The sequence below is a fragment of the Delphinus delphis genome, chromosome 2, assembly GCF_949987515.2.
Source record: "Delphinus delphis chromosome 2, mDelDel1.2, whole genome shotgun sequence".
NCBI lineage: Eukaryota > Metazoa > Chordata > Mammalia > Artiodactyla > Delphinidae > Delphinus > Delphinus delphis.
This window is the reverse complement of record NC_082684.1, coordinates 127263393-127285589: the sequence shown is the minus strand read 5'-3', so window position 1 is coordinate 127285589 and position 22197 is coordinate 127263393. Positions and strand designations below refer to the sequence as shown.

The window sequence follows — 22197 nt, the reverse complement described above, 5'->3', positions numbered from 1 at the left end:
TGTCATAAACGGCCTTTATTATGTTGAGGTAGTTTCTCTCTATGCCCATTTTCTGGAGAGTTTTTATCATAAATGGGTGTTGAATTTTGTCAAAAGCTTTTTCTGCATCTATTGAGATGATCATACGGTTTTTATTCCTTAATTTGTTAATCTGGTGTATCACATTGATTGATTTGCATATATTGAAGAATCCTTGCATCCCTGGGATAAATCCCACTTGATCATGGTGTATGATTCTTTTAGTGTGCTGTTGGATTCTGTTTGCTAGTATTTTGTTGAGGATTCTGCATCTATGTTCATCAGTGACATTGGTTTGTAATTTTATTTTTTTTGTGATAATCTTTTTCTGGTTTTGGTATCAGGGTGATGGTGGCTTCATAGAATGAATTTCGGAGTGTTTCTCCCTCTGCAGTATTTTGGAAGAGTTTGAGAAGAATGGGTGTTAGCTCTTCTCTAAATGTTTGATAGAATTCGCCTGTGAAGCCATCTGGTCCTGGACTTTTGTTTCTTGGAAGATTTTTTTTTTTGTGGTACACGGGCCTCTCACTGTTGTGGCCTCTCCCGTTGCGGAGCACAGGCTCTGGATGTGCAGGCTCAGCGGCCATGGCTCACTGGCCCAGCTGCTCCGCGGCATGTGGGATCTTCCCGGACTGAGCACAAACCCATGTCCCCTGCATCGGCAGGCGGACTCTCAACCACAGCGCCACCAGGGAAGCCCTTGGAAGATTTTTAATTATGGCTTCAATTTCATTACTTGTGTTGGGTTTGTTTATATTTTCTAATTCTTCCTGGTTCAGTCTTGGAAAGTTTTACCTCTCCAACAATTTGTCCATTTTCTTGTGATTGTCCATTTTATTGGCCTATAGTTGTTTGTAGTAGTATCTTATAATCCTCTGTGTTTCTGCAGTGTCAGTTGTGATTTCTCCTTTTTCATTTCTAATTTTATTGATTTGAGTCCTCTCCCTTTTTTTCTTGATGAGTCTGGGTAAGGGTTTATCAATTTTGTTTATCTTCTCAAAGAACCAGCTTTTAGTTTTATTGATCTTTGCTATTGTTTTCTTTGTTTCTATTTCATTTAATTATGTTGGTGGGAGTGTAAATTGATATAACCACTATGGAAAATGGTGTGGAGATGTGTTAAAAAAACTAAAAATAGAACTACCATATCACCCAGCAATTCCACTACTGAGCATATACCCTAAGAAAACCATAATTTCAAAAAGAGTCATGTACCACAGTGTTCATTGCAGTACTATTTACAATAGCCAGGACATGGAACCAACCTAAATGTCCATCGACAGATGAATGGATAAAGAAGACGTGACACATACAATAGAGTATTACTCAGCCATAAAAAAAATGAAATCGAGTTATTTGTAGTGAGGTGGATGGACCTAGAGTCATACAGAGTGAAGTCAGTCAGAAAGAGAAAAACAAATACTGTATGCTAACACATATATATGGAATCTAAAAAAAAAAAATGGTACTGATGAACCTAGTTGCAGGGCAGGAATAAAGAGGTAGACATAGGGAATGGACTTGAGGACATAGGGTGGGAGGGCAAAGCTGGGGCAAAGTGAGAGTAGCATCAGCATATATACACTACTGCATGTAAAACAGTTGGCTGGTGGGAAGCAGCAGCATAGCACAGGGAGATCGGCTCGGTGTTTTGTGATGATCTAGGGGGGTCGGATAGGGAGGATGGGATGGAGGCTCAAGAGGAAGGGGATATGGGGACATGTGTATGCGTATGACTGATTCACTTCGTGGTGCCATAGAAACTAACACAGTATTGTGAAGCAATTATGCTCCAATAAAGATCTATTAAAAAAAACTGTACTCTAGCAAAACTTGACTGTTCAGACTCAATATATGTGAAGTTGAGGATGAGGTATATAGTTTAATATCTTGTACCTAATTGTCACTTATTTGGTGTATGTTGAAGAAAAATGATTTGTTTACTTTAAGTTTTGTCACCTCATACTCATTAGAATAATGTACATACCTATTAAAATTAATGTAACTTGTATAATGTCAAATCACAATGATATTAAGTAACTATAAAATGGTTTCTATAAAAATCTTAATTTATCTCTTAAAAACATTTCAGTGGAGGCCCAAATAGACATTTCTCCAAAGAAGACAATATAAATGGCTAACAGGCACATGAAAAGGTGCTAACCATCACTAATTATTAGAGAAATGTAAGTCAAAACTACAATGAGGTACCATCCTACACTGGTCATAATGGCCATCATTAAAAAGTCTACAAATAACAAATGCTGGAGAGGGTGTGGAAGGAAGGGAACCCTCCTACAAAATTGGTGACCATGTAAATTGGTACAGCCACTATGGGGAACAGTATGGAGGTTCCTCAGATAACTAAAAATAGAGTTACCATATGATATAGCAATTCCACTCCTGGACATATATCTGGACAGAACTATAATTCAAAAAGATACATGCACCTCTATGTTCATAGCAGCACTATTTACAGTATCCAAGACATGGAAACAACCTAAATGTCCATTGACAGATGAATGGATAAAGAAGATCTAAATATATACAATGGAATATTACTCAGCCATAAAAAGAATGAAATAATACCATTTGCATCTACGTGGATGGACCTAGAGATTATCACATTAAGTGAAGTAAGAATGAGATGACAAATACCATATGATATCATTATTCATAGAATCTAAGCTATGACACAAATGAACTTATCTATGAAACAATCAGACTCACAGACATAGAGAACAGACTTGTGGTCGCCAAGGGGGAGGGTTGGATTGGGAATTTGGGACTAGCAGATGCAAACTATTGATATTATATATAGAATGGATAAACAACAAGGTCATATTGTATGGCACAGGGAATTATATTCAATATCCTGTAATAAACTATAATGGAAAAGAATATATGTATATGTATAACTGAATCACTTTGCTGTACACCGAAACTAACATAACATTGTAAATCAACTATGCTTCAATAAAAAAAATATATTTCAATGGCAGACCTTTACTCTAAATCAGGGGTCCCCAACCCCCGGGCCACGGACCGTTAGCAGTCCTGTGGTCTGTTAGGAACCAGGCCACACAGCAGGAGGTGAGTGGCGGCCAACCAAGCGGCTTCATCTGCTGCTCCACATCACTTCCCTTACCACCTGAACAGTGCTTGCATTACCGCCTGTACCATCACTCGCATTAATGCCTGAACCATCCTCTCACCACCCCCGTCTGTGGAAAAACTGTCTTCCGCGAAACCAGTCCTTGGTGCCAAAAAGGTTGGGGACCACTTCTCTAAATCACTTCTTACTGCGGCCTATGGGTTTGTTATGTACACTGGATTATTATCCATTTGGGGGATAAGTATTGAAAGAAAAGACTATAAGTCGTTCATTTTTTGGTCTATGCCTTAAAACTGGTTTGTATTATTATATAAAGACTGTTAAGTTTCTTATTTTTGTGATGTGCCTTAGAATTAACCTGATTTGAAACTCACTTTCTTTTTTTTTATTGCAGGTAAACGAAATTGCCTTTATAAATACCCTCGAAGCCCAGAACAAACGCCATGATGTTTTATCAAAATTGAAGGAATATGAGCAGAGGCTTAATGAGTTACAGGAAGAGCGTCAGCGAAGACAGGAAGAAAAGCAAGCACGTGATGAAGCTGTTCAGGTAGAATTTTATTCAGCAAGCATTTATTGAGCACCAGCCATTTCCTAGGCTCTGAGCCAGGTGCTGAGGATACAAAAAGGAGTAAGACCAAGTTTGTGTTCCCAAGGATGCATGGTTTAGTGTAGCACGGTTTGGAAATGGGAAGTCTGATTGCCAAGGCAGTGTGTACTCCTTCAGAAAGGGTATCAGTGTTTTTGTCAATTTGAATCTCTAGTCTCAACCAGATGAAGGACTAAATTGCTCTGGACAGATTATTATCTATTCTTTTCTAATTGGGTTGGGCAAGAATATGTTCCTTTCTTCCCTTACAAATGGATTGTGTTTGAACCAATGTATATAGCCTTAGTAACTGGGCAATCTTTATGCTTATGACAAGGAGCACCTGTCATATATTGGGCAGTGTCATCACGTACTTTAACCTCTGTAGCATACCCTAAGTTAGCTACCATTTTCAGGATGGGAAGAAGACTTAACACATAAACTTTAGTGATGGTTTTAAACTATTTAAATCTTCCTCAAGATCAAATATGGATGCAGACATACTTTATCTATTATGACTAATATTTGCTTGTTTATTCATTCAGTCATCGTTTATTGAATTACTGCTATAATCTGTGTGCTGTGCTTTGCTCAAGGACATGAAAAAGATATATCCTTGATCTCAATGGGAAGACATATATGTAAACAAATCTTAACTCGTAGGATTAGTGTAACAGTAAAGACGTTTTTGGAAGCACAAAGGAGAATCTGTTACTCAAATTGAGAGTGGCAAAGACGTGAGAACATCAGGAAAAGCTTCCTGGAGGAGGCGGTGCCTCAACTAAGTTTTGAAAACTGAGACAGTCGTAAATGGTGCAAAGTAGGCATTCTATGCAGGAGATGAGTGAGTATGGCATGTACAGTTAGGGACCTGACCATGAAGAGCTTTGTTGTTATGTTAAAAGCTAGGGATGTTATTAATGTTTCATGCTTCTTCATGTCACTGGTAATTTTAGGAAATTAAAATATCATTACAGTTTTCAAGTTTATTGGTTACTTTATGCTCTTTTTGTACACTAGCAATCAGTCCCATATTCACCCCAATCTCTATTTGATTTGAGTTCAATGTCTCATTTTAATCTGAGTGTCAAGCTAACTTATGTTTAAAAATACAGGATACTACTTTTAGAGAAACTTTAGCTTTTCCTCTCAAAGGAACAGTAAAAAATTCATTTTTATCATTTAAAAGTTAATTACTCACTAACATTCTTAAATGAGTAAATGAAATAGGATATTTGAATTTTTAATTTGACCCATCCCTTCAGCTTTATTGCTCTTTCTTTTTCTGCATCAAACCAATTTATAAAAATAATTATTTTTTTATACGCCAATAAAGATGTTCAAAAATAATTATTATTTTGAAAATTGTGTGTTACTTTTGAGCAACCATTAGGCATTAATAATTCAGAAATAAATGAGATATGATCTTTGCCTTTATGGCAAATAATACAACATAGTGTGAAAGTGTAATAGAAACCTGTACTGTATAGGTTACAGTGGTATCACAGAGTAGGGAATAATTAGCTCTCTTGGTGGGAGGGGAATGTCAGGGAAAGTTCAGTGGAAGAGGTAACTTCTTAACTGGATTTTGGGGGGAAATATATGAGTAATATTGTATATTTTTGAGTAGACATCTTTAGTTACTTTTTCTGCATTTATTTTGCAGATTTGAAGATTTGAAATATAACAGTTATCTTCTGTTTAAAAATGACGACTCTTATTTTATAATTTGGAACATTTATTAAGGCGTAAAGGAAAGCAGTTATTTTCTGAAAGTAGTAAGGAATCTTCTGAACTCACTAACACTTAAAGTTTTTTTTGACTACTCAGACTTATTTTTATCTTTAAAAATGTAGAAATTTCCTATGGATTTAATTTTCAGTGAAAAATTTAAAATGTATGTACATAAGTTTAATCGAGATAACTGATACTAGAAAAATTCATTGGTAATATATAACATATATATAAAATTTAAAATTTTTTTAAATATGTAGTCATTACTATATGTGCAAGGAGATAATGCCAAACATTCTGTAAATACAATAATAGTAAGATACTGACTTAATAAAGAATTCAGAGGCCCTCCATCTGCTTTAATTTTATTTTTGAAACATTCACATAAATGTTAAATTGTTAAAGGCAATTGTGATTCTTGTTTTTTGTAAGTGAAATACTAAGTTAATGCTGCCGTCATATATTCTCAGTTTCCCTTTTTTGCCATATAAATTATTGATGGATTAGTTTTAAGCCCAGTTTTCTTAGATATTCTGCCTTGTCCTCTTGCCCTAATCTTCTGATTTGTAGGCGTAAAGGGCGGGGTTGCAAAATCCTTTCTTAGGCTGCCATAAACACATCGTTGACTGTGAAACAAAGTACATGGGAGTCTGAGAGGTTTCAGAAGGGTTGAGAGTTAGAAATCTTTACAGTTCATTTGCTGTAGGTTTATGCTTTTTATTTGTGAGTATATAGATTTATAATGAATATTATAAAGTTACGCTTCATTTGTCTAATAGGTATTTATCGAACTCCTTCCCTGTACAAGATGCTTTTGTGGGGTACAAAGCTTCCTATCTTTAGGAAACTTAAATTTTAGAAAGGAAAACACTAGGTGAATTTACTAATTTTACTCATTAGGTATACAGTTACCAATTTTCTCTTCCACTTATTAAAAACAGAAATTAGAAGATTGGATATTTTTTGAAGTCCAGTTATTTCTATTAGTACAATGTTGGAGTATTTCTTATATCCGTAAAAACAATCAGCAAGTTGACATCATATTTTTGCGTACAACGTAGCTACACTGCACATACACATAAAGTAATTGTTTATATATAATATTAATAAATTTCATTTATAAGACCAACTTATAATTTTTAAAAGTATATCCCTCAAGATTTTGGTTTTATAAAATATGAAATGAAAAGTTCTGGTTTAATTCTTTATATTTAATGCTTTAACCTTTTGCATTTTAGTGTGAAAGTTGTGTTTTCAGACATAATGCAGACTTTTTAAAAATAAATTTGAGTTTAAGGGAAAACTCTTTTGTTCATGTTTTTAAATATTTATTTATTTATTTAGGCTGCACTAGGTCTTAGTTGTGGCACATGGGATCTTCGCTGCGGCATGTGGGATCTTTAGTTTCTGCATGTGGAGTTCTTAGCTGTGGCATGTGGACTCATAGTTGCAGCATGTAAACTCTTAGTTGAGGCATGCATGAGGGAATAGTTCCCCGGCCAGGGATCGAACCCAGACGCCCTGCATTGGGAGTGTGGAGTCTTAGCCAATGGACCACCAGGGAAGTCCCTGTTCATGTTTTTTATTGGAGAAAATTTTCTGTACCAGGTTTGATTGTTTTTTACTCTTGAGTTTTTCAGAGAGTATATAACTAAAAAAGTTTCTACATGTTATATTTAGTAATGAGAAATAGCTATAACCAGTTCATGAATAGTATGTTAGAAAGTAAAGACTATATTTAAAATTTAATTGCCCACCTGCAACAGTCTATGATCTGTCAGATGTGCTCTCATGAATTCAGTAGTTCTCAGGCCCCCTGCCAAAAAAAAAAGAAAGAAAAGAAATAGGGACACTTTTGTGTTACTACTTTAAAAAGGTTTTCTTCCCCTGGGTAGATACAGCTTGTTGTAGATATAAAGTTACCATTGTGAGCTTATTAGTAACTTAGTTAACTATTAGGAATATTAGCATCTCTCCCCAGTGTTATCTAAACAGAAACTGCTTTAGCATTTCTTTTCTGCTCTCATTTACCGAACACTTTACTATGTACTAAACACTTTGCTAAGTACTTACCTGTGTTAATAATTTAGATCTCACAGCAAACTGGGTCTCTTTAAGGTAAAATGACTTGCCCAAGGCTATGGAAGTAGTGGTTACTAGAGCCTAGATCAGTGTAGTGTGTTCCATTTATCATAAAGAGTAGGGACCAGGGAGATGTTGTGTGAGCTCCCTGGGGGATGGGGATGAATTGAAAGAAATATATCAATACATCTAGTAATATGGTGAAAATTAGCTAAGTACTCCTAGTAGGCAAAAATACACAGGAAGTATATCACAGTATTTTAATGAAGTATCTTCTCCATTAATGATGATGATGATGATAATTATTGAGAGTTTAGTATATGCCAACCCCTATGTAAGTGCTTTTCATGTATTATCTCATGTGTTCTTCACAATATCCTAAGAAATAAGCACTATTGTTACTTGTCTTCCAGAAAACTAAGTCACATATATAATATAACTAGACCAACTGGTAAATAATGTAATCAGGAAACAAAATCAGGGAATCTAATACAGTGTCCACTTTCTTACCCACTATGCTATATTACAATGCCTCTTTCTCCCTGCCACAAGCTTTTCTTCACTTAAGTCCTATATGGAAGCTTAGTTCAGAAATAAAATCTGTTAATTATGCTTTCTTCATCATGTTCTGTTATTTCTATAACCATGTCCAAACACAAGGCTTTAGAAGTGATTAACCATAAAATATGTATCAGGTTCTAATAAGATAGTATCTGCTTAAAATAGCATTTATTCTTTTTTAAATAAATTTATTTTATTTTATTTATTTTTAGCTGTGTTGGGCCTTCATTGCTGCGTGTGGGCTTTCTCTAGTTGTGGCGAGTGGGGGCTACTCTTCGTTGTGGTGCGCAGGCTTCTCATTGCAGTGGCTTCTCTTGTTGTGGAGCATGGGCTCTAGGCGTGTGGGCGTCAGTAGTTGCAGCGCGCTGGCTCAGTAGTTGTGGCTCCAGGCTCTAGAGTGCAGGCTCAGTAGTTGTGGCGCACGGGCTTAGTTGCTCCGTGGCATGTGGGATCTTCCTGGACTAGGGCTCAAACCCATGTCCCCTGCATTGGCAGGAGGATTCTTAACCACTGCGCCACCAGGGAAGCCCAGCATTTATTCTTCTAATTATTTGTAACACTGGTAAATGACATATGAAAACCAGATAGTATTGGTATTTGATTTTATTTAAATTCTGAGAAGCATACCTAATGAGAAGCCAGGGATCTATTTGGCTTGAATATATAAGTATATGTCAAAGCTGTGTCACCTTTAATCATTTTCATCTTACACATAATTCTAACATCTTTTAAAATATTTCTGACATTAGGAACGTAAGAGAGCTCTAGAAGCAGAACGACAGGCCCGTGTAGAAGAATTGTTAATGAAGAGGAAAGAACAAGAAGCCCGAATTGAGCAACAGAGGCAAGAAAAGGAAAAAGCCCGGGAAGATGCTGCCCGGGAAAGAGCTAGGTACTTCATTTGCTATCTTGATTTTGATCCTGATGAACATTTGTAGTGAGTGCATATTCAAATCAAGTCTTGAAGCTATTTGCCGTCATGTAGAATTTTTAGAAAGTGTTACAAATACAGAAATGTTATACTGAATTTTGATTTCCAGGAATTAAGACATCCTACTCAAAATGGAAAACTTTTGAAAATTTCTGTTGGATGGGAAACTTGATGTTTCAAGATATTTTCAGTTGTAAGAAATAGAATTTGATTCTGGCTACTTAAGCAAAGTAAATTTTAAGTAAAATATTGGGAGCGAAAGTGATAGGTGGTTAGATGACCAGGCTGGGACATGGTCAAGTATGAGACTAGGTCCCAGGAGCCACGGCAGTGGTCTTTTGATGGAAACGGTCTGGTCAACATGTTGCCGCCCTGATTATGTTAAATGACACTCAGCCATCCCTACATTTTAAAATCACTTGTTTAAGATTCAAAGACCCAGGAAAAAGCATTTAATTGGCCAAATTGATTTGTGCTTTTTGATCTTGTTTGTGAAATCCTTTTATACCCTGTGTCATAAGATATTCTTCAAAATGTTATAGTTTTCCAGTTTGACACACATTTAGGTTTTAATTCCTTTTAAGATACCTTTTATGTATGGTATGAATCAAAAATATAAATTTATTTATTTGCATATAAATATCCATTTATCACAGCCCCATTTGTTGAAGAGGGTAGCTTTTAAGAGACTATCCTTGCTGCCTCTTCACGGTCAATTAATCATAGATGTAAGGGTTTATTTCTGGACTCTGTCCTGTTCTTTTGATATCTACATGTCTATTCTTACTCCAGCACCACACTGTTTTAACTACTGTAGCTTTATAGCAAGTTTTGAAATCAATTAATGTAGGTTCTCTAATGTTGTTGTTCTCTTTCAGAATTGCTTTCCAAATAACTTTTTAGGGTAGGCTTGCCAATTTCTAAAAAAAGAAAGCTTGCAAGCATTTTTATAGTAATGCCTTGAATCTATAAGTCATTGTGGGAAGAATTGCCATCTTTACAATATTGTATATGATCCATGAATATGGTATGTGTCTCTATCTGCTTTAATTTCTCTCAACAGTATTTTTTAGTTTTTAGAAAATAGGTCTTGCATTTCTTTTCTTAAATATTTTCCTAAGTACTCTTTTTGAAGCCATAGTGAATGGAGTTATTTTATTTCATTTTTGTTAGTATTTTTGCTAGTATGTAGAAATACAATCAATTTTTTATATATTTTATTTTATAATTTTTTATGATCTTGTGCAACTTTCCTATGCGTATTTTCCTATTAGTGTTTTCTTTTTTGCTGTTGTTTTTCCTTAGGATATTTTACATAAAGGCTCATGTCCTCTGCAAATTGAGATTGTTTTACTTCTTGCTTTCTAATACAGATGTCTTTAATTTCTTTTTCTTGCCTTATTGCACTGACTAGATCCTACAATATAACATTAATAGAAGTTGTGACATTGTATATCCTTATTTTGTTCTTGATCTTAGGGGGAAAACATTCGGTCTTTCACTATTACGTATGATGTAGTTGTAGGTTTCTCATAAATCCTCATTATCAGGTTGAAGAAGTTCTCTTCTATTTCTAATTTATTGAGAGTTTTTAGCACGCATGTACTTTTAATTTGGTTAAATAAATGCTTCTTTGGGGGCATTCACTGAGATGATCATGTAGCTTTCATTTTTTATTAATATGGTTTATTACATTAATTAATCTTTGGATATTAAACCAACTTTACATTCCTGGGTTAATTCGCACTTGGTCGTAGTGTAAAATCATTTTTATGTGTTGTTCAATTCTTATTAAGGATGTATTCATAAGGGATATTGTTGTGTAATTTTCTTGTGATGTCTTTGTCTGGCTTTCATGTCATGGCAATCCTAGCCTCAGAGAATGTGATGGGAAGTGTTTTTTCCTCCACTATTTACAGAAACTCTTTGTGTAGAATTGTTACTTTTTCTTGCTAAATGTTCAGTATACTAGTGAAGCCATCTGGGTTTGGAGTTATCTTTTGGGGAAGACTTTAAATTACCAAACAAATTTTTCTTAACATGTTATCAATCTATTGAGATTTTTCTGTTTCTTATTGAGTCAGCTTTGGTAATTTGTGTTTTTCTATGAATTTGTCCTTTTCATCTAAGTTGTGTATTTTTATAAAGTTGTTAATAGCTCCTTATAAGGATTTTAATTGTAACATGATCTATAGTGATGTTCCTCTTTTCATTCCTTATTTGCTAATTTATGTCTCTCCTCTCTGTCTCTGTCTTTCTGTCTCTCTGTCTCTTGGTAGTCTAGCTAAAGGTTTGTACATTTTGTTGATCTTTCCAAAAAACCAGGTTTTGGTTTCTTTGGATTTCTACATTATGTTTCTGTTTTCTGTTACATTGATTTCCACTTTGATATTTATCATTTCTTTCCTTCTGCTTATTTTGGATTTGATTAGCTTTGCTTTTCCTACTTTTATAAAGTCAAAACTTAGTTGATTAATTTTAGATATTTCTGCATTTCTAATATAAGCATTTGAATTACCAGTTTTCTTCTTAGCACTTCTTTAATTTCATCTCATCAGTTTTGATACATTGTATTTTTATTTTCATTCAATTCAAGATTTTTTCTAATATTTCTTATGATTTCTGATTCCTGAGTTATTCAGAAGCATGTTATTTAGTTTCCAAATATTTGGAATGTCTCCCGTTTTTCTGTTTTCTAATTAAATATTTTGTGGTTGAAGAATGTTTTCTGTATGATTTCAGTCCTTTTAAATTTATTGAACTTATTACTTTATGGTCTTGAATGTAGACTATCCTAGGGAATGTTCTGTGTGCTCTTGGAAAATACGTGTATTCTGCTGTTTTGGATGAGTGTTCTCTAAATGTCAGTTAAATAAAGTTAGTTGATAGTGTTTAGTCTTCTGTATACTTACTGATTTTCTGTCTAGTTGTATTAATTCTTGAGATAGAGTTATTGAAATCTCCAAAAATAATTGTTGAATTGTCTATTTCTCTTTTCAGTTTTGACAGTTTTTTGCTTCATGTATTTTGGTGCCTTAGTATTAAAGGCATGTAATTTATACTTATTATAACTCCTTGAAGTATTGACCCTTTTATCATTATGAAATATCCCTCGTTGGGTTTTTAAAAAAAATATTTCTTATCTTAAAGTCAATTTTTTTTATGTTTTAAATATTGCCATGTTTATTGTTTATATGATATGTCTTTTTCTGTCTAAAGGGAAACATTTTTTTGTGTCTTTGTATCTAAAGTGTGTCACTTATATATAGTTGAGGTTTCTTTTTATATCTGGCCTTCTATTTTCTGCCTTTTGATTGTTTAGTCCATTCTTATTTAATGTAATTTATTGATATGACTGAATTTAATGTCTGCCATTTTGATATTTGTTTTCTGTATGTCTCAAGTTTTTTTTCTCCTTTACTGTCTTCTTTTTTGTTAAACCAGTACATTTTAAAAATTATTGATTTATTTAGTTTTGGCTGTGTTGGGTCTTCATTGCTATGTGTGGGCTTTCTCTAGTTGCCACCAGCGGAGGCCACTCTTCGTTGTGGTGCCTGGCCTTCTCATTGCAGTGGCTTCTCTTGTTGCGGAGCCCGGGCTTTAGGCGCCCAGGCTTTGGTAGTTGTGGCGCACAGGCTTAGTTGATCTGCGGCATGTGGGATCTTCCCGGACCAGGGCTCAAACGTGTGTCCCCTGCATTGGCAGGGGGATTCTTAACCACTGTGCCACCAGGGAAGTCCCTCAACCAGTACTTTTTAGGGCATCATTTACATTTTTCTCTTGATTTTAAAAACTGTATTACTTTAGTTATTTGCTTAGTGTTTGCTTTCTTTATTACAGTATTCATCTTGACTTATCACAAACTACTTCACGTTAAAATTAACTTAATTTTGGTAAAATAGAGCAACTTTGTTCCAATATAGCACTATGTCTTTTTCTTCTTGTACTGTCATATATATTACATCTATATATGTCATAAACTCAACAATACAGTGTTACGATTTTTTTAATGCAGTCCCACATTTTTCAAAGGAATTAGAATAATAGAGAAAATGTATTTGTAGATTCCTTTATATTTATCCTCATATTTATCGTTTCCTGTGTATTTCATTTCTTTCTGTGGATTCAAGTTACCCTTTGGCATATCTTTTCAGCTAGATGGACTTCCTTCAGTATTTCTTGTAAGGCAGGTTTGCTTTCATTGAATTATCTTGGTGTTTGCTTATCTGGGAATATTTTTATTTTGGCTTCCTTTTGAATGGTAGTTTTGATGGATATAGAATTCTTGGTTTTTCTTTCAGTACTTTGAATCTTCTTACTTTGGTTGTTTCTCATGAAAAGTCAGCCATTAATCATACTGTTTTTCCTCTGTATATGGTGAGTTGTTGGGGGTTTTTTCCTGTTTTCAAAATTTTCTTTTTGACTTTGTTTTTCACCAGTAGGTTGGTTCTCTTCATGATTATCCTACTCTGTACATTAATGCTTTTCATAAAATTTGGAAAGTGGCCACTATTTCTTCAGCTATTTAATTGTCATTTCTCTTCAGGTTCTTCTGAGTTGTAACAGTTTCTCAGACTTTCCATGGTTTTGATGACCTTGACAGTTCTGAGTAGTGGTTAGGTATTTTGTAGACTTTTCCTCTCTTAAGATTTGTCTGATGTTTTTCTCATGGTTAGACTGAGGTTATGGGTTTTGGGAGGAAGCACAGGGGTGAATATGAATTACCATTTTTAAAATGTCTAAGGTTCATACTGTCACCTTGACTTATCACTGATTTTGTTAACCTTGATCACCTGGCTAAGGTAGTATTTGTCAGATTTCTCCACTGTATAGTTTAAAAATTTCCCTATGCTGTCCTCCTTGGAAGCAAGCCTATGCTGAAGAGATGGGGAGTTATTCTCTACCTCCTTGAGACACGAATTTATACATAAATTATTTGCAGTTCTTCTGTACAGGATATTTGTTCTCCCATTTATTTATTAAATTCCTTTGTTATGTCAATGGGGACTCGTTTATATTTGTATTCTACTATGGGTTACAAACCAGTATTATGGTATTTATTTTGTTGCTCAAATTGTTTCACCTTTGGACATTGGAAGCTTTTTCATTTGACCCCTGCTTGCCTTTGACATACTTCATCATTTTGTTTTTTTGAGTACTTCCTTACTTCCTGGCACTGCAAGATGCTTCAAATTCATCTTATATTTTCCCTGCTCCATCCATAGAAAGCCATTTGTTTAAGGACTCCTAGTTCCTTTTGTTGGAAAGTTCTTAAAAAACGTTTTCTCTTTCTCTGTTGAGATTCTCTATCTGTTGAATCATTGTCACAATATTTTTCCTTAGGTTGGCATACTTTCTTTTAATTCTTATAATGTATTTATAATACCAAATAAATCTAGCATATGGCCTCATTCAGAGAGTTCCATTTGACTGCACTTTTCTTAAACATGGTCATACTTCTTTGTATGTCTTATAATTTGTTTGTGATTGATTCCTCTCGTATTCTCTTTGTCTTTGTGAATTTTTGCCTTTTCTATTCCTTTCATATTGTTTTATAGGTTTTTGGAAGGGAAAAGAGATAAATATATATTTTCAATATGCCATATTTAAATGACAGCCCAGAGCTAGTATTTAAACCCATTCTTGGGTCCAGAAACCTACTTTTATAAATAATAATGTCTGTTGCTTCCCAAATGTTTAATGAGCAATAATATATCTGAGACTTAATAGGCATTCAGAAAAAAATAATTTAAAAAACTCTCTAGAACATATAAGCCTGTGTATCCTAATTGTATTTTTTTAACCTCATGAAATTTGTTACTCCAAGCAGTTGAGTTTATAATTTTTAAATATCTTCTTATAGAGACAGGGAAGAACGATTGGCAGCACTCACAGCTGCTCAACAAGAAGCTATGGAAGAGCTACAGAAAAAAATTCAGCTCAAGGTAGGAATATTATATATTTTAATTTGAAATTTTAGAGCTATTTTAATGTAGCATGAGATTAAAATTTTATCGATTTAATTAATTGTATAAAAACTGAATTAGGGGCTTCCCTGGTGGCACAGTGGTTGAGAGTCCGCCTGCCGATGCAGGGGACACGGGTTCGTGCCCCGGTCCGGGAAGATCCCACATGCCACAGAGCGGCTGGGCCCATGAGCCATGGCCGCTGAGCCTGCGTGTCCGGAGCCTGTGCTCCACAACGGGAGAGGCCACAACAGTGAGAGGCCCACGTACCGCAAAAAAAAAAAAAAAAAAAAAAAAAACTGAATTAGGGCTTCCCTGGTGGCCCAGTGGTTAAGAATCCACCTGCCAATGTAGGGGACATGGGTTCAAGCCCTGGTCCGGGAAGATCCCACATGCCACGAAGCAACTAAGCCCGTGCGCCACAAGTACTAAGCCTGCTCTTTAGAGCCCGGAGCCACAACTACTGAAGCCCGGGCACCTGGAGCCTGTGCTCCACAACAAGAGAAGCCACTACAATGAGAAGCACACGCACTGCAACAAAGAGTAGCCCCCACTCGCCACAACTAGAGAAAGCCCACGTGCAGCAACAAAGACCCAATGCAGCCAAAAATAAATCAATAAAATAAATAAATTTATTAAAAAAAGAAAAGAATCAGTCATATTTCTTTTAAAAAAACTGAATTAATTTGTATTCCTAATATCAGTATTTGGAGAATAAGACATATGGTTTTGGCTATGATCAATTCCAACTCAACTATCTGAAACCTGAAATTATTTTAGTAAGATAAAGCAATTGACAGAAAAAATGTAAAGGAATTTTAGCATTTCTTGATTTTAGTAATTAATTTGTTAATGACTTGAAGACATTGCTACTAGCTTTCTTATATTCATAGACTTTTAATTATTTAGAAATAAACTAAAAGATTATTTCAATGTTTATGAATTGCACAGTTGTTGCTTGGGAGATTATGATAAGCTGATATTTTCTAGAAAATCTTTACCATTAGTAGTTTCTAGCAGTATGAATATTTTACATTGTGTCACAATTATTTACATGTTGGGTTTTCACAGGGGTAGTAAATTCCAGGGAGTAGAGAACCCTATTTTACTATTTGCATAGCTCTAGAACTTTATCATGTATTTAAATTTAATGCAGCAAATATTTATTGAGTCTTGTGCTAGGCATGGGGATACAGAGATGAGTAAGACATGGTTCTCTCTCAGTTTCAAGAACTCAATCTAGTGTGAGATTCAGATGCTAAGCAGATAATTTCCATATGGATAGAGTGCTATGGAGTGCTATGAAAGTACAGAGGAGGATACTAAGCTAACATGAAGAATTTCAGAAGTCAGGGAAATAATTTTAGAGAATAATTTGTGAGCTGAATCTTGAAAGAAAGACAAATTGAATAGGTAGATGGGTGGGATGGCATCCAGCCGTATGAAATGGTATGAGCACAAAGTCAGAAGTCTGAAATAGTGTTTTTTAGTTGGTTTATTTTTTGTTTTCTGGGAAGTCACTGGAGTCGATGTGGGTAAAGGTCTGTGTCATGATGGGCCTTGTCTGCTGTGAGGATGAGCTTGGTCTTTACCTGTGGGGCAACATTTCCCATAGTGTGTTCCAGGAAGTGCTTCTCAAAAGTATGTTGTCGTCAAATAAGTGTCTAAAATGTTGCTTAGTGTAAGCTAGGTTTATTGAGTCATAATGCACAGTGACAAGCTGGAGTAAGTAAGTAGCTTTAACTTAATATTTTCCAAGTTTATTTGACCATAGAACCTCTTCCACAAAATATCAACACTTATTAATAACCCACAGTGTAATTCCATGAAGTACACTTTAGGAAATGTTACTGTGCATGTAGGAGATATTAAAGGGCTTTATGTAGATTCTTGTCCTCAGTGTCCAAGTTAATACTGAATTAAGACATTTTGTTATATTAGAAAGTTTAATGGAAATATTACTTTTTCAAGTTCTCAGTATAACTTGAATAAATTTCTGTATTCTCACACTTCGACTTCATTTACAGCATGATGAAAGCATTAGAAGGCACATGGAGCAGATTGAGCAAAGAAAAGAAAAAGCTGCTGAGTTAAGCAGTGGACGACATGCAAATACTGATTATGCCCCCAAATTGACCCCTTATGAAAGAAAGAAGCAGTGTTCTCTCTGCAATGTCCCGGTAGGTTGTCAGTATCAGTATTGTTATGATACGTTATAATTTATTTACTAAAGTTTATTAAACTATGGAAATATATTCTCCCACTCTTTTAAAAGTCATACTAAGGCATCTGCTGACTACCATGGATTTCTTTCACGATTTTTATGCAAAGTAAGTAAGTAGTACAAAAATAGTATCAGCAGTTAGGAGTAGCAGTGCAAAGAACCAAAGCATGCAGTTGCTGCTAAAATGGATGTATACCTGCTTAATGATAGCCCAAGTCAATATTTTTGGGTATTATGACCACAGAAGAAAAGGAACATTTTCAGTGCTGAAACTTGAACCTTGATACTTAGAAGAAATGATACTCTGTTAAGGTTGGCTTTGATGACATGCCTTTTTGACCATGTGTCTTCTGGATCAGAGGTCCCCAACCTTTTTGGCATCAGGGACCAGATTTCGTGGAAGACAGTTTTTCCACGGACGGGGGAGAGGGGATGGTTCAGGTGGTAACGGAAGCGACAGGGATCGGCAGATGAAGCCGCTCGCTCGCTGGCCGGTCACCTGCCGCCTTTCACTTCCTGCTCTGCGGCCCAGTTCCTAAGAGGTCCAGTAATGGTCCGCGAACCCGGGGTTGGGCACCCCTGTTCTAGAGGATTCTCAGAATTGTATTCTAAAGAAAATATTTTTAAAACTAATATGTAAATGCTAGAGTGATCGCAACTTGCATATAGTATACTGGATAGAATGTGTAATATTTAAAGTAAGATATAATTATATGTTCATTACATTGCTTTGATTTTATGCTTTTAGATCTCTTCAGAGGTGTATCTTTTTAGCCACATTAAAGGAAAAAAACACCAGCAAGCTGTGAGAGAAAATAGCAGCATCCAAGGGCGTGAACTTTCAGATGAGGAAGTGGTAAGCTTTAATTTTGTTCATTTATTGAGTACCTTCTATGTTCTTTTCTATTATGAAGAAATCCATGTTCATATGTATTTCTGTGATTATTTAAAACTATATTTAATATTTAATAACTACTACAATATAGTATACAAATGTCCTTATCTTAGTATATATATTAAAAGAAACATAGAAATAAGAATTTAATACTGTTTATATAATTTCAGTGCAAAAAAAGGTTTATGGTATTTTAATAATTTAAAAATATTAATAATTTAAATAATTTTATTTAGTGATGTTCTATGTTTCTTGGAAAACAGTTAACAATATAAAAATCATATAAATTGATAATTTTGTATCAGTACAATACTTAGAAATTTTTGGAAAGGCATTATTTATCTACCTATAATTGCTATTTACATGGAATTTAGATTTGTATAAGTAGTTTTATAAATGTTTTTCACTCGACTGTTATTGAGATATGTATGACATTACTAATCTCTGAATTTGTGGGTTCTATTTTTAATAGAAAATTTCTAAACATACCCAAAGATGAGAAATTCATGTTTGTCAAGCATCTTTTAAGATGTCCAGGAAAGGTTATTGTGGTTCTTTGAGGGCAGTACTTGTGTGTATGTGCACATGTGTGTTTAACTCTTTTTTGAAGTAGAGCATATATTAATAGAATACACAAATTTAAAGTATATATAGCTTGATGAATTTTTACATTTGTTCCACTCATATCAGCACATAAATAATTTCTTGAACCCCAGAAGGCTCCCTCATGCCCCATCTCAGTCGTGCCCCCAAAAGGTAACTGTTCTCTGACTACTAGCACAATCAGTTAGTCTTGCCTATTCTTGAACTTCATATAAATGATATCATACAGTATGTACTTTTTGTACCTGGCTTCTTTCACTCATCCTTAAGTCTGTGAGATTGATCCCTAATATTTATATGAAGTTCATTCTTTTTCTTGGGTTTTTGTCAGTGCTCTCCAGGCAAAGACCATCAGGAACGCATCTACAGTTGAATAAAATTAGGTTTATTGACTTGTTAAAAGAAGGGAAAATGCACACTATGGGAAGTTATAGTTTCTCAATAATGTGTTAGAAAGGACTTATTATAGGATTTGGATCTTTGCTAGGTGACCTGGAGGTTGGGGGGAGTGTTCAAGGACGTGGGACTTTGCTCTGGAATGGATGCTGTCAGGAAGCAGGGGTAATTCTGTGGATGGTTCTTAATAAATCTTACCTAGGTAGGAGGAACAAAGCTGCTGTTTTCTCCTAAGTTTCTGGATATGACCAGTGTTTGAGGGGAAATTGCACATGGTTAATTTGGCTCACTTCTTTATGATTCCTCCTTTTAAGGATTTTTGCCCCTCAAGTTCCAACTATTTTGACAGCTCTAAACCAAATTCTGTCTCCTCAGCTTAGTAAGACTGCCACTTTCACCTTGCACTGTTCTCTCATGCCAAAAATTGGCATACGCCCTTAGGGAAAAATCCAGAGTGAATGTGGAGCTCGCCTCATGTGCTTCCCTCCTTTTAGGGATCATGGTCTCTCAAGTTCTGGCTGTGTTGGCTGTTCTTTAATGCCTTTAAATAGATGTTTTGTATATTTTGTGCAACTTTTGGAGTTGGAAGATTAGTCCAGTATAAGCCAGTCACTGTGGCTGAAATTGGAAGTCTTTAAATGTTTAATTTCTCTAATAGCCATTGTTTGACATAATGCTTGACACATAGTATGGTATTTAATAAGAACTCATTTAGTTGAGTTGAACTGAAAGGTTATACAGAATGGCTTTAGGTACCATTAATAAAGGTGAAATAAAAAATGGAACTAATCATCTATTTAGTTTACCTGAAATAATTTTTTTGCCTTTTAATCAAATCGTATGGGTATTTTAAGAGAGAGTAACATGGAATTTTTTTTTTTTTTTACTTGAATCATTCATGTGATTATCCCCATTCTCTACTTAAGTTTACTGTTTAGAGCTAGAGTCAAGTTTATGTGTGTTCCACTATGAAAAAAAATTCTCAATTGCTTCATTAATTAGAATTTAATTATTCCCATTATAAAGGAAATTCTTCCACTTATAAAAATTGTTTGTAACTAAGTTCTCTTAATAAAAAAAACTAAATATATTATTCAATTTACAAAAAAATATTTTAAATTTTTGTGGAGCACTGCTATTATGTAAACTGGAATCTAAATTTTATGTGTTTTTATCTCAATGAGAGAAGTAGAGAAGGAAAGAATATTTAATTCATGTACTTTGGAAGAAAAATGTGTAATATTATCTAACTTTTTTAGCTACTAAAGCATAGTTTGATGTTTAGCTGTTGTGGTTTGAGATTTGATTGATGTATTCATTTTGTGTACTGTTTCAGTATAAAAGTATTAAATTTTCTTTAAGTTCTCGATTCATGTAGTTATTCTTGGTTATAGCCCATTTTTCCTGAAAACAAGTGTGCAATGTAGTTGTGTAATACAGAAAGGCAATTTTATATTTACACACACACGTCATTTTTAATCAGCAAAGGTATCTATAGTAAACATACTTGTTCTACTTAAAGTTATTACTTGTCATCTGTGATGTCTTTATATTATATACACTTTATCTGTGACCCTTCTTCTTTGACATATAAGATTTTATTTATACCACCTCTGACCTAATAAAATTGGACCTTTGACCTTATGCACTTGACATATCAGATAACTTACTCTTGATCTCTGACACATTTTGTTTCAAGCCTGTTAAACATAATAGGTAGCTGCCCAGCAAGAAAGGTTTAATGTTTTGTGTTTTTATTGTAATTTGACCAGGAAATTTTTCTTATGTTTCTTGAGACTTCACAAAAAGAGCTGTTACATGTTTGTTTTTTTTCTCTTTCATCATCCTAGAATGCAAACGATAAAAGTATGTGATTTTTAAAGGTCAAAAGAAACTGGTGCTAGTTTAAATACATTCCAAAATTTAATTTTTCAGCACATTACTAGAGAAATAGTAAAGTATTAGTTTTAATTAAAACTCTGATTTCTTTTGTGATCCTGTTTTCACACTCTCTGAGGAAGCTGATAGTGATTTTTGTAGGACTTGCATAAAGTACATTTAATTCCATATAGAAAATGAAATTAAAAAGGTTTAAAAAAATTTTTTTAAGTTATCCATTTCTGTGTTTGTGAGACTTCTTGGCCCTAAAAGCATATACATTATACCTGTTTGTCAACCATGTTATTTAAATATAGAGAAAATAATAGTTTATTTTCATTTAATTCATGGAAAGTATGAAAACAACTTTTATGAAGAATCTTAAGTTATAATTTAGTGAATATTTCACTAAATTATGTTTCACAACCAAGTGTGATTTTACAAATCCCAAATTAGTATTTCTGCTTGGAAAATTATGCTAATTAGGTGATTGAAGGAAAAAATGAAAATTTTAATTAGTAAAAATATAAAGATATCACTGTATTTAATGGGATATAAGCCAATCTCTTTGGCTAGAGTGTGCCTGGCATTGATGTGGAAGAAGTAGTAAAGGGCTTCCCTGATGGCGCAGTGGTTAAGAATCCACCTGCCAATACAGGGGACACGGGTTCGAGCTCTGGTCTGGGTAGATCCCACTTGCCTGCGGCTGCGGAGCAGCTAAGCCCGTGTGCCACAACTACTGAGCCTGCGCTCTAGAGCTCGCAAGCCACAACTACTGAAGCCCTTGTGCCACAACTACGGAAGCCCGCGCACCTAGAGCCCGTGCTCCTCAACAAGAGAAGCCACCGCAATGAGAAGCCCACGCAGCACAAGGGAGAGTAGCCCCCGCTCACCGCAACTACAGAAAGCCCGCGCACAGCAACGAAGACCCAGTGCAGCCAAAAATAAATTAATTAATTTAAAAAAAAAAAGAGGTAGTAGATGTCTCCCAGAATTGATGGCAGTCTGAGAAATAATAGATAACTCCGTAATTCCTAATAGATTCATTTTCTTTTTACCTTGGTTATTACGTTTGTAGAAGTACAAGTATTTACTCTCTTTTAATAATCATGTTAGGAAAATATCTTCTTTGCCTTTCAACAGAAAATCAAGTCAAATTAAAAAACTAGAACTCATTTAGAATGGATCTTCATTTCCCCCCAATA

General features: G+C 34.7%; 1 protein-coding gene across 1 annotated transcript in view; it reads left to right on the top strand.

Annotated features, from left to right (window-relative positions):
• Positions 1 to 22197, top strand: part of SCAPER (S-phase cyclin A associated protein in the ER) — a 493174-nt gene that overhangs the window by 177176 nt on the left and 293801 nt on the right. The window contains exons 16-20 of the mRNA XM_060005554.1: positions 3528 to 3683; positions 8849 to 8991; positions 14894 to 14975; positions 17024 to 17176; positions 17969 to 18076. Coding sequence (XP_059861537.1) covers positions 3528 to 3683; positions 8849 to 8991; positions 14894 to 14975; positions 17024 to 17176; positions 17969 to 18076 — 642 coding nt within the window. The remainder of the gene's footprint in view (positions 1 to 3527; positions 3684 to 8848; positions 8992 to 14893; positions 14976 to 17023; positions 17177 to 17968; positions 18077 to 22197) is intronic.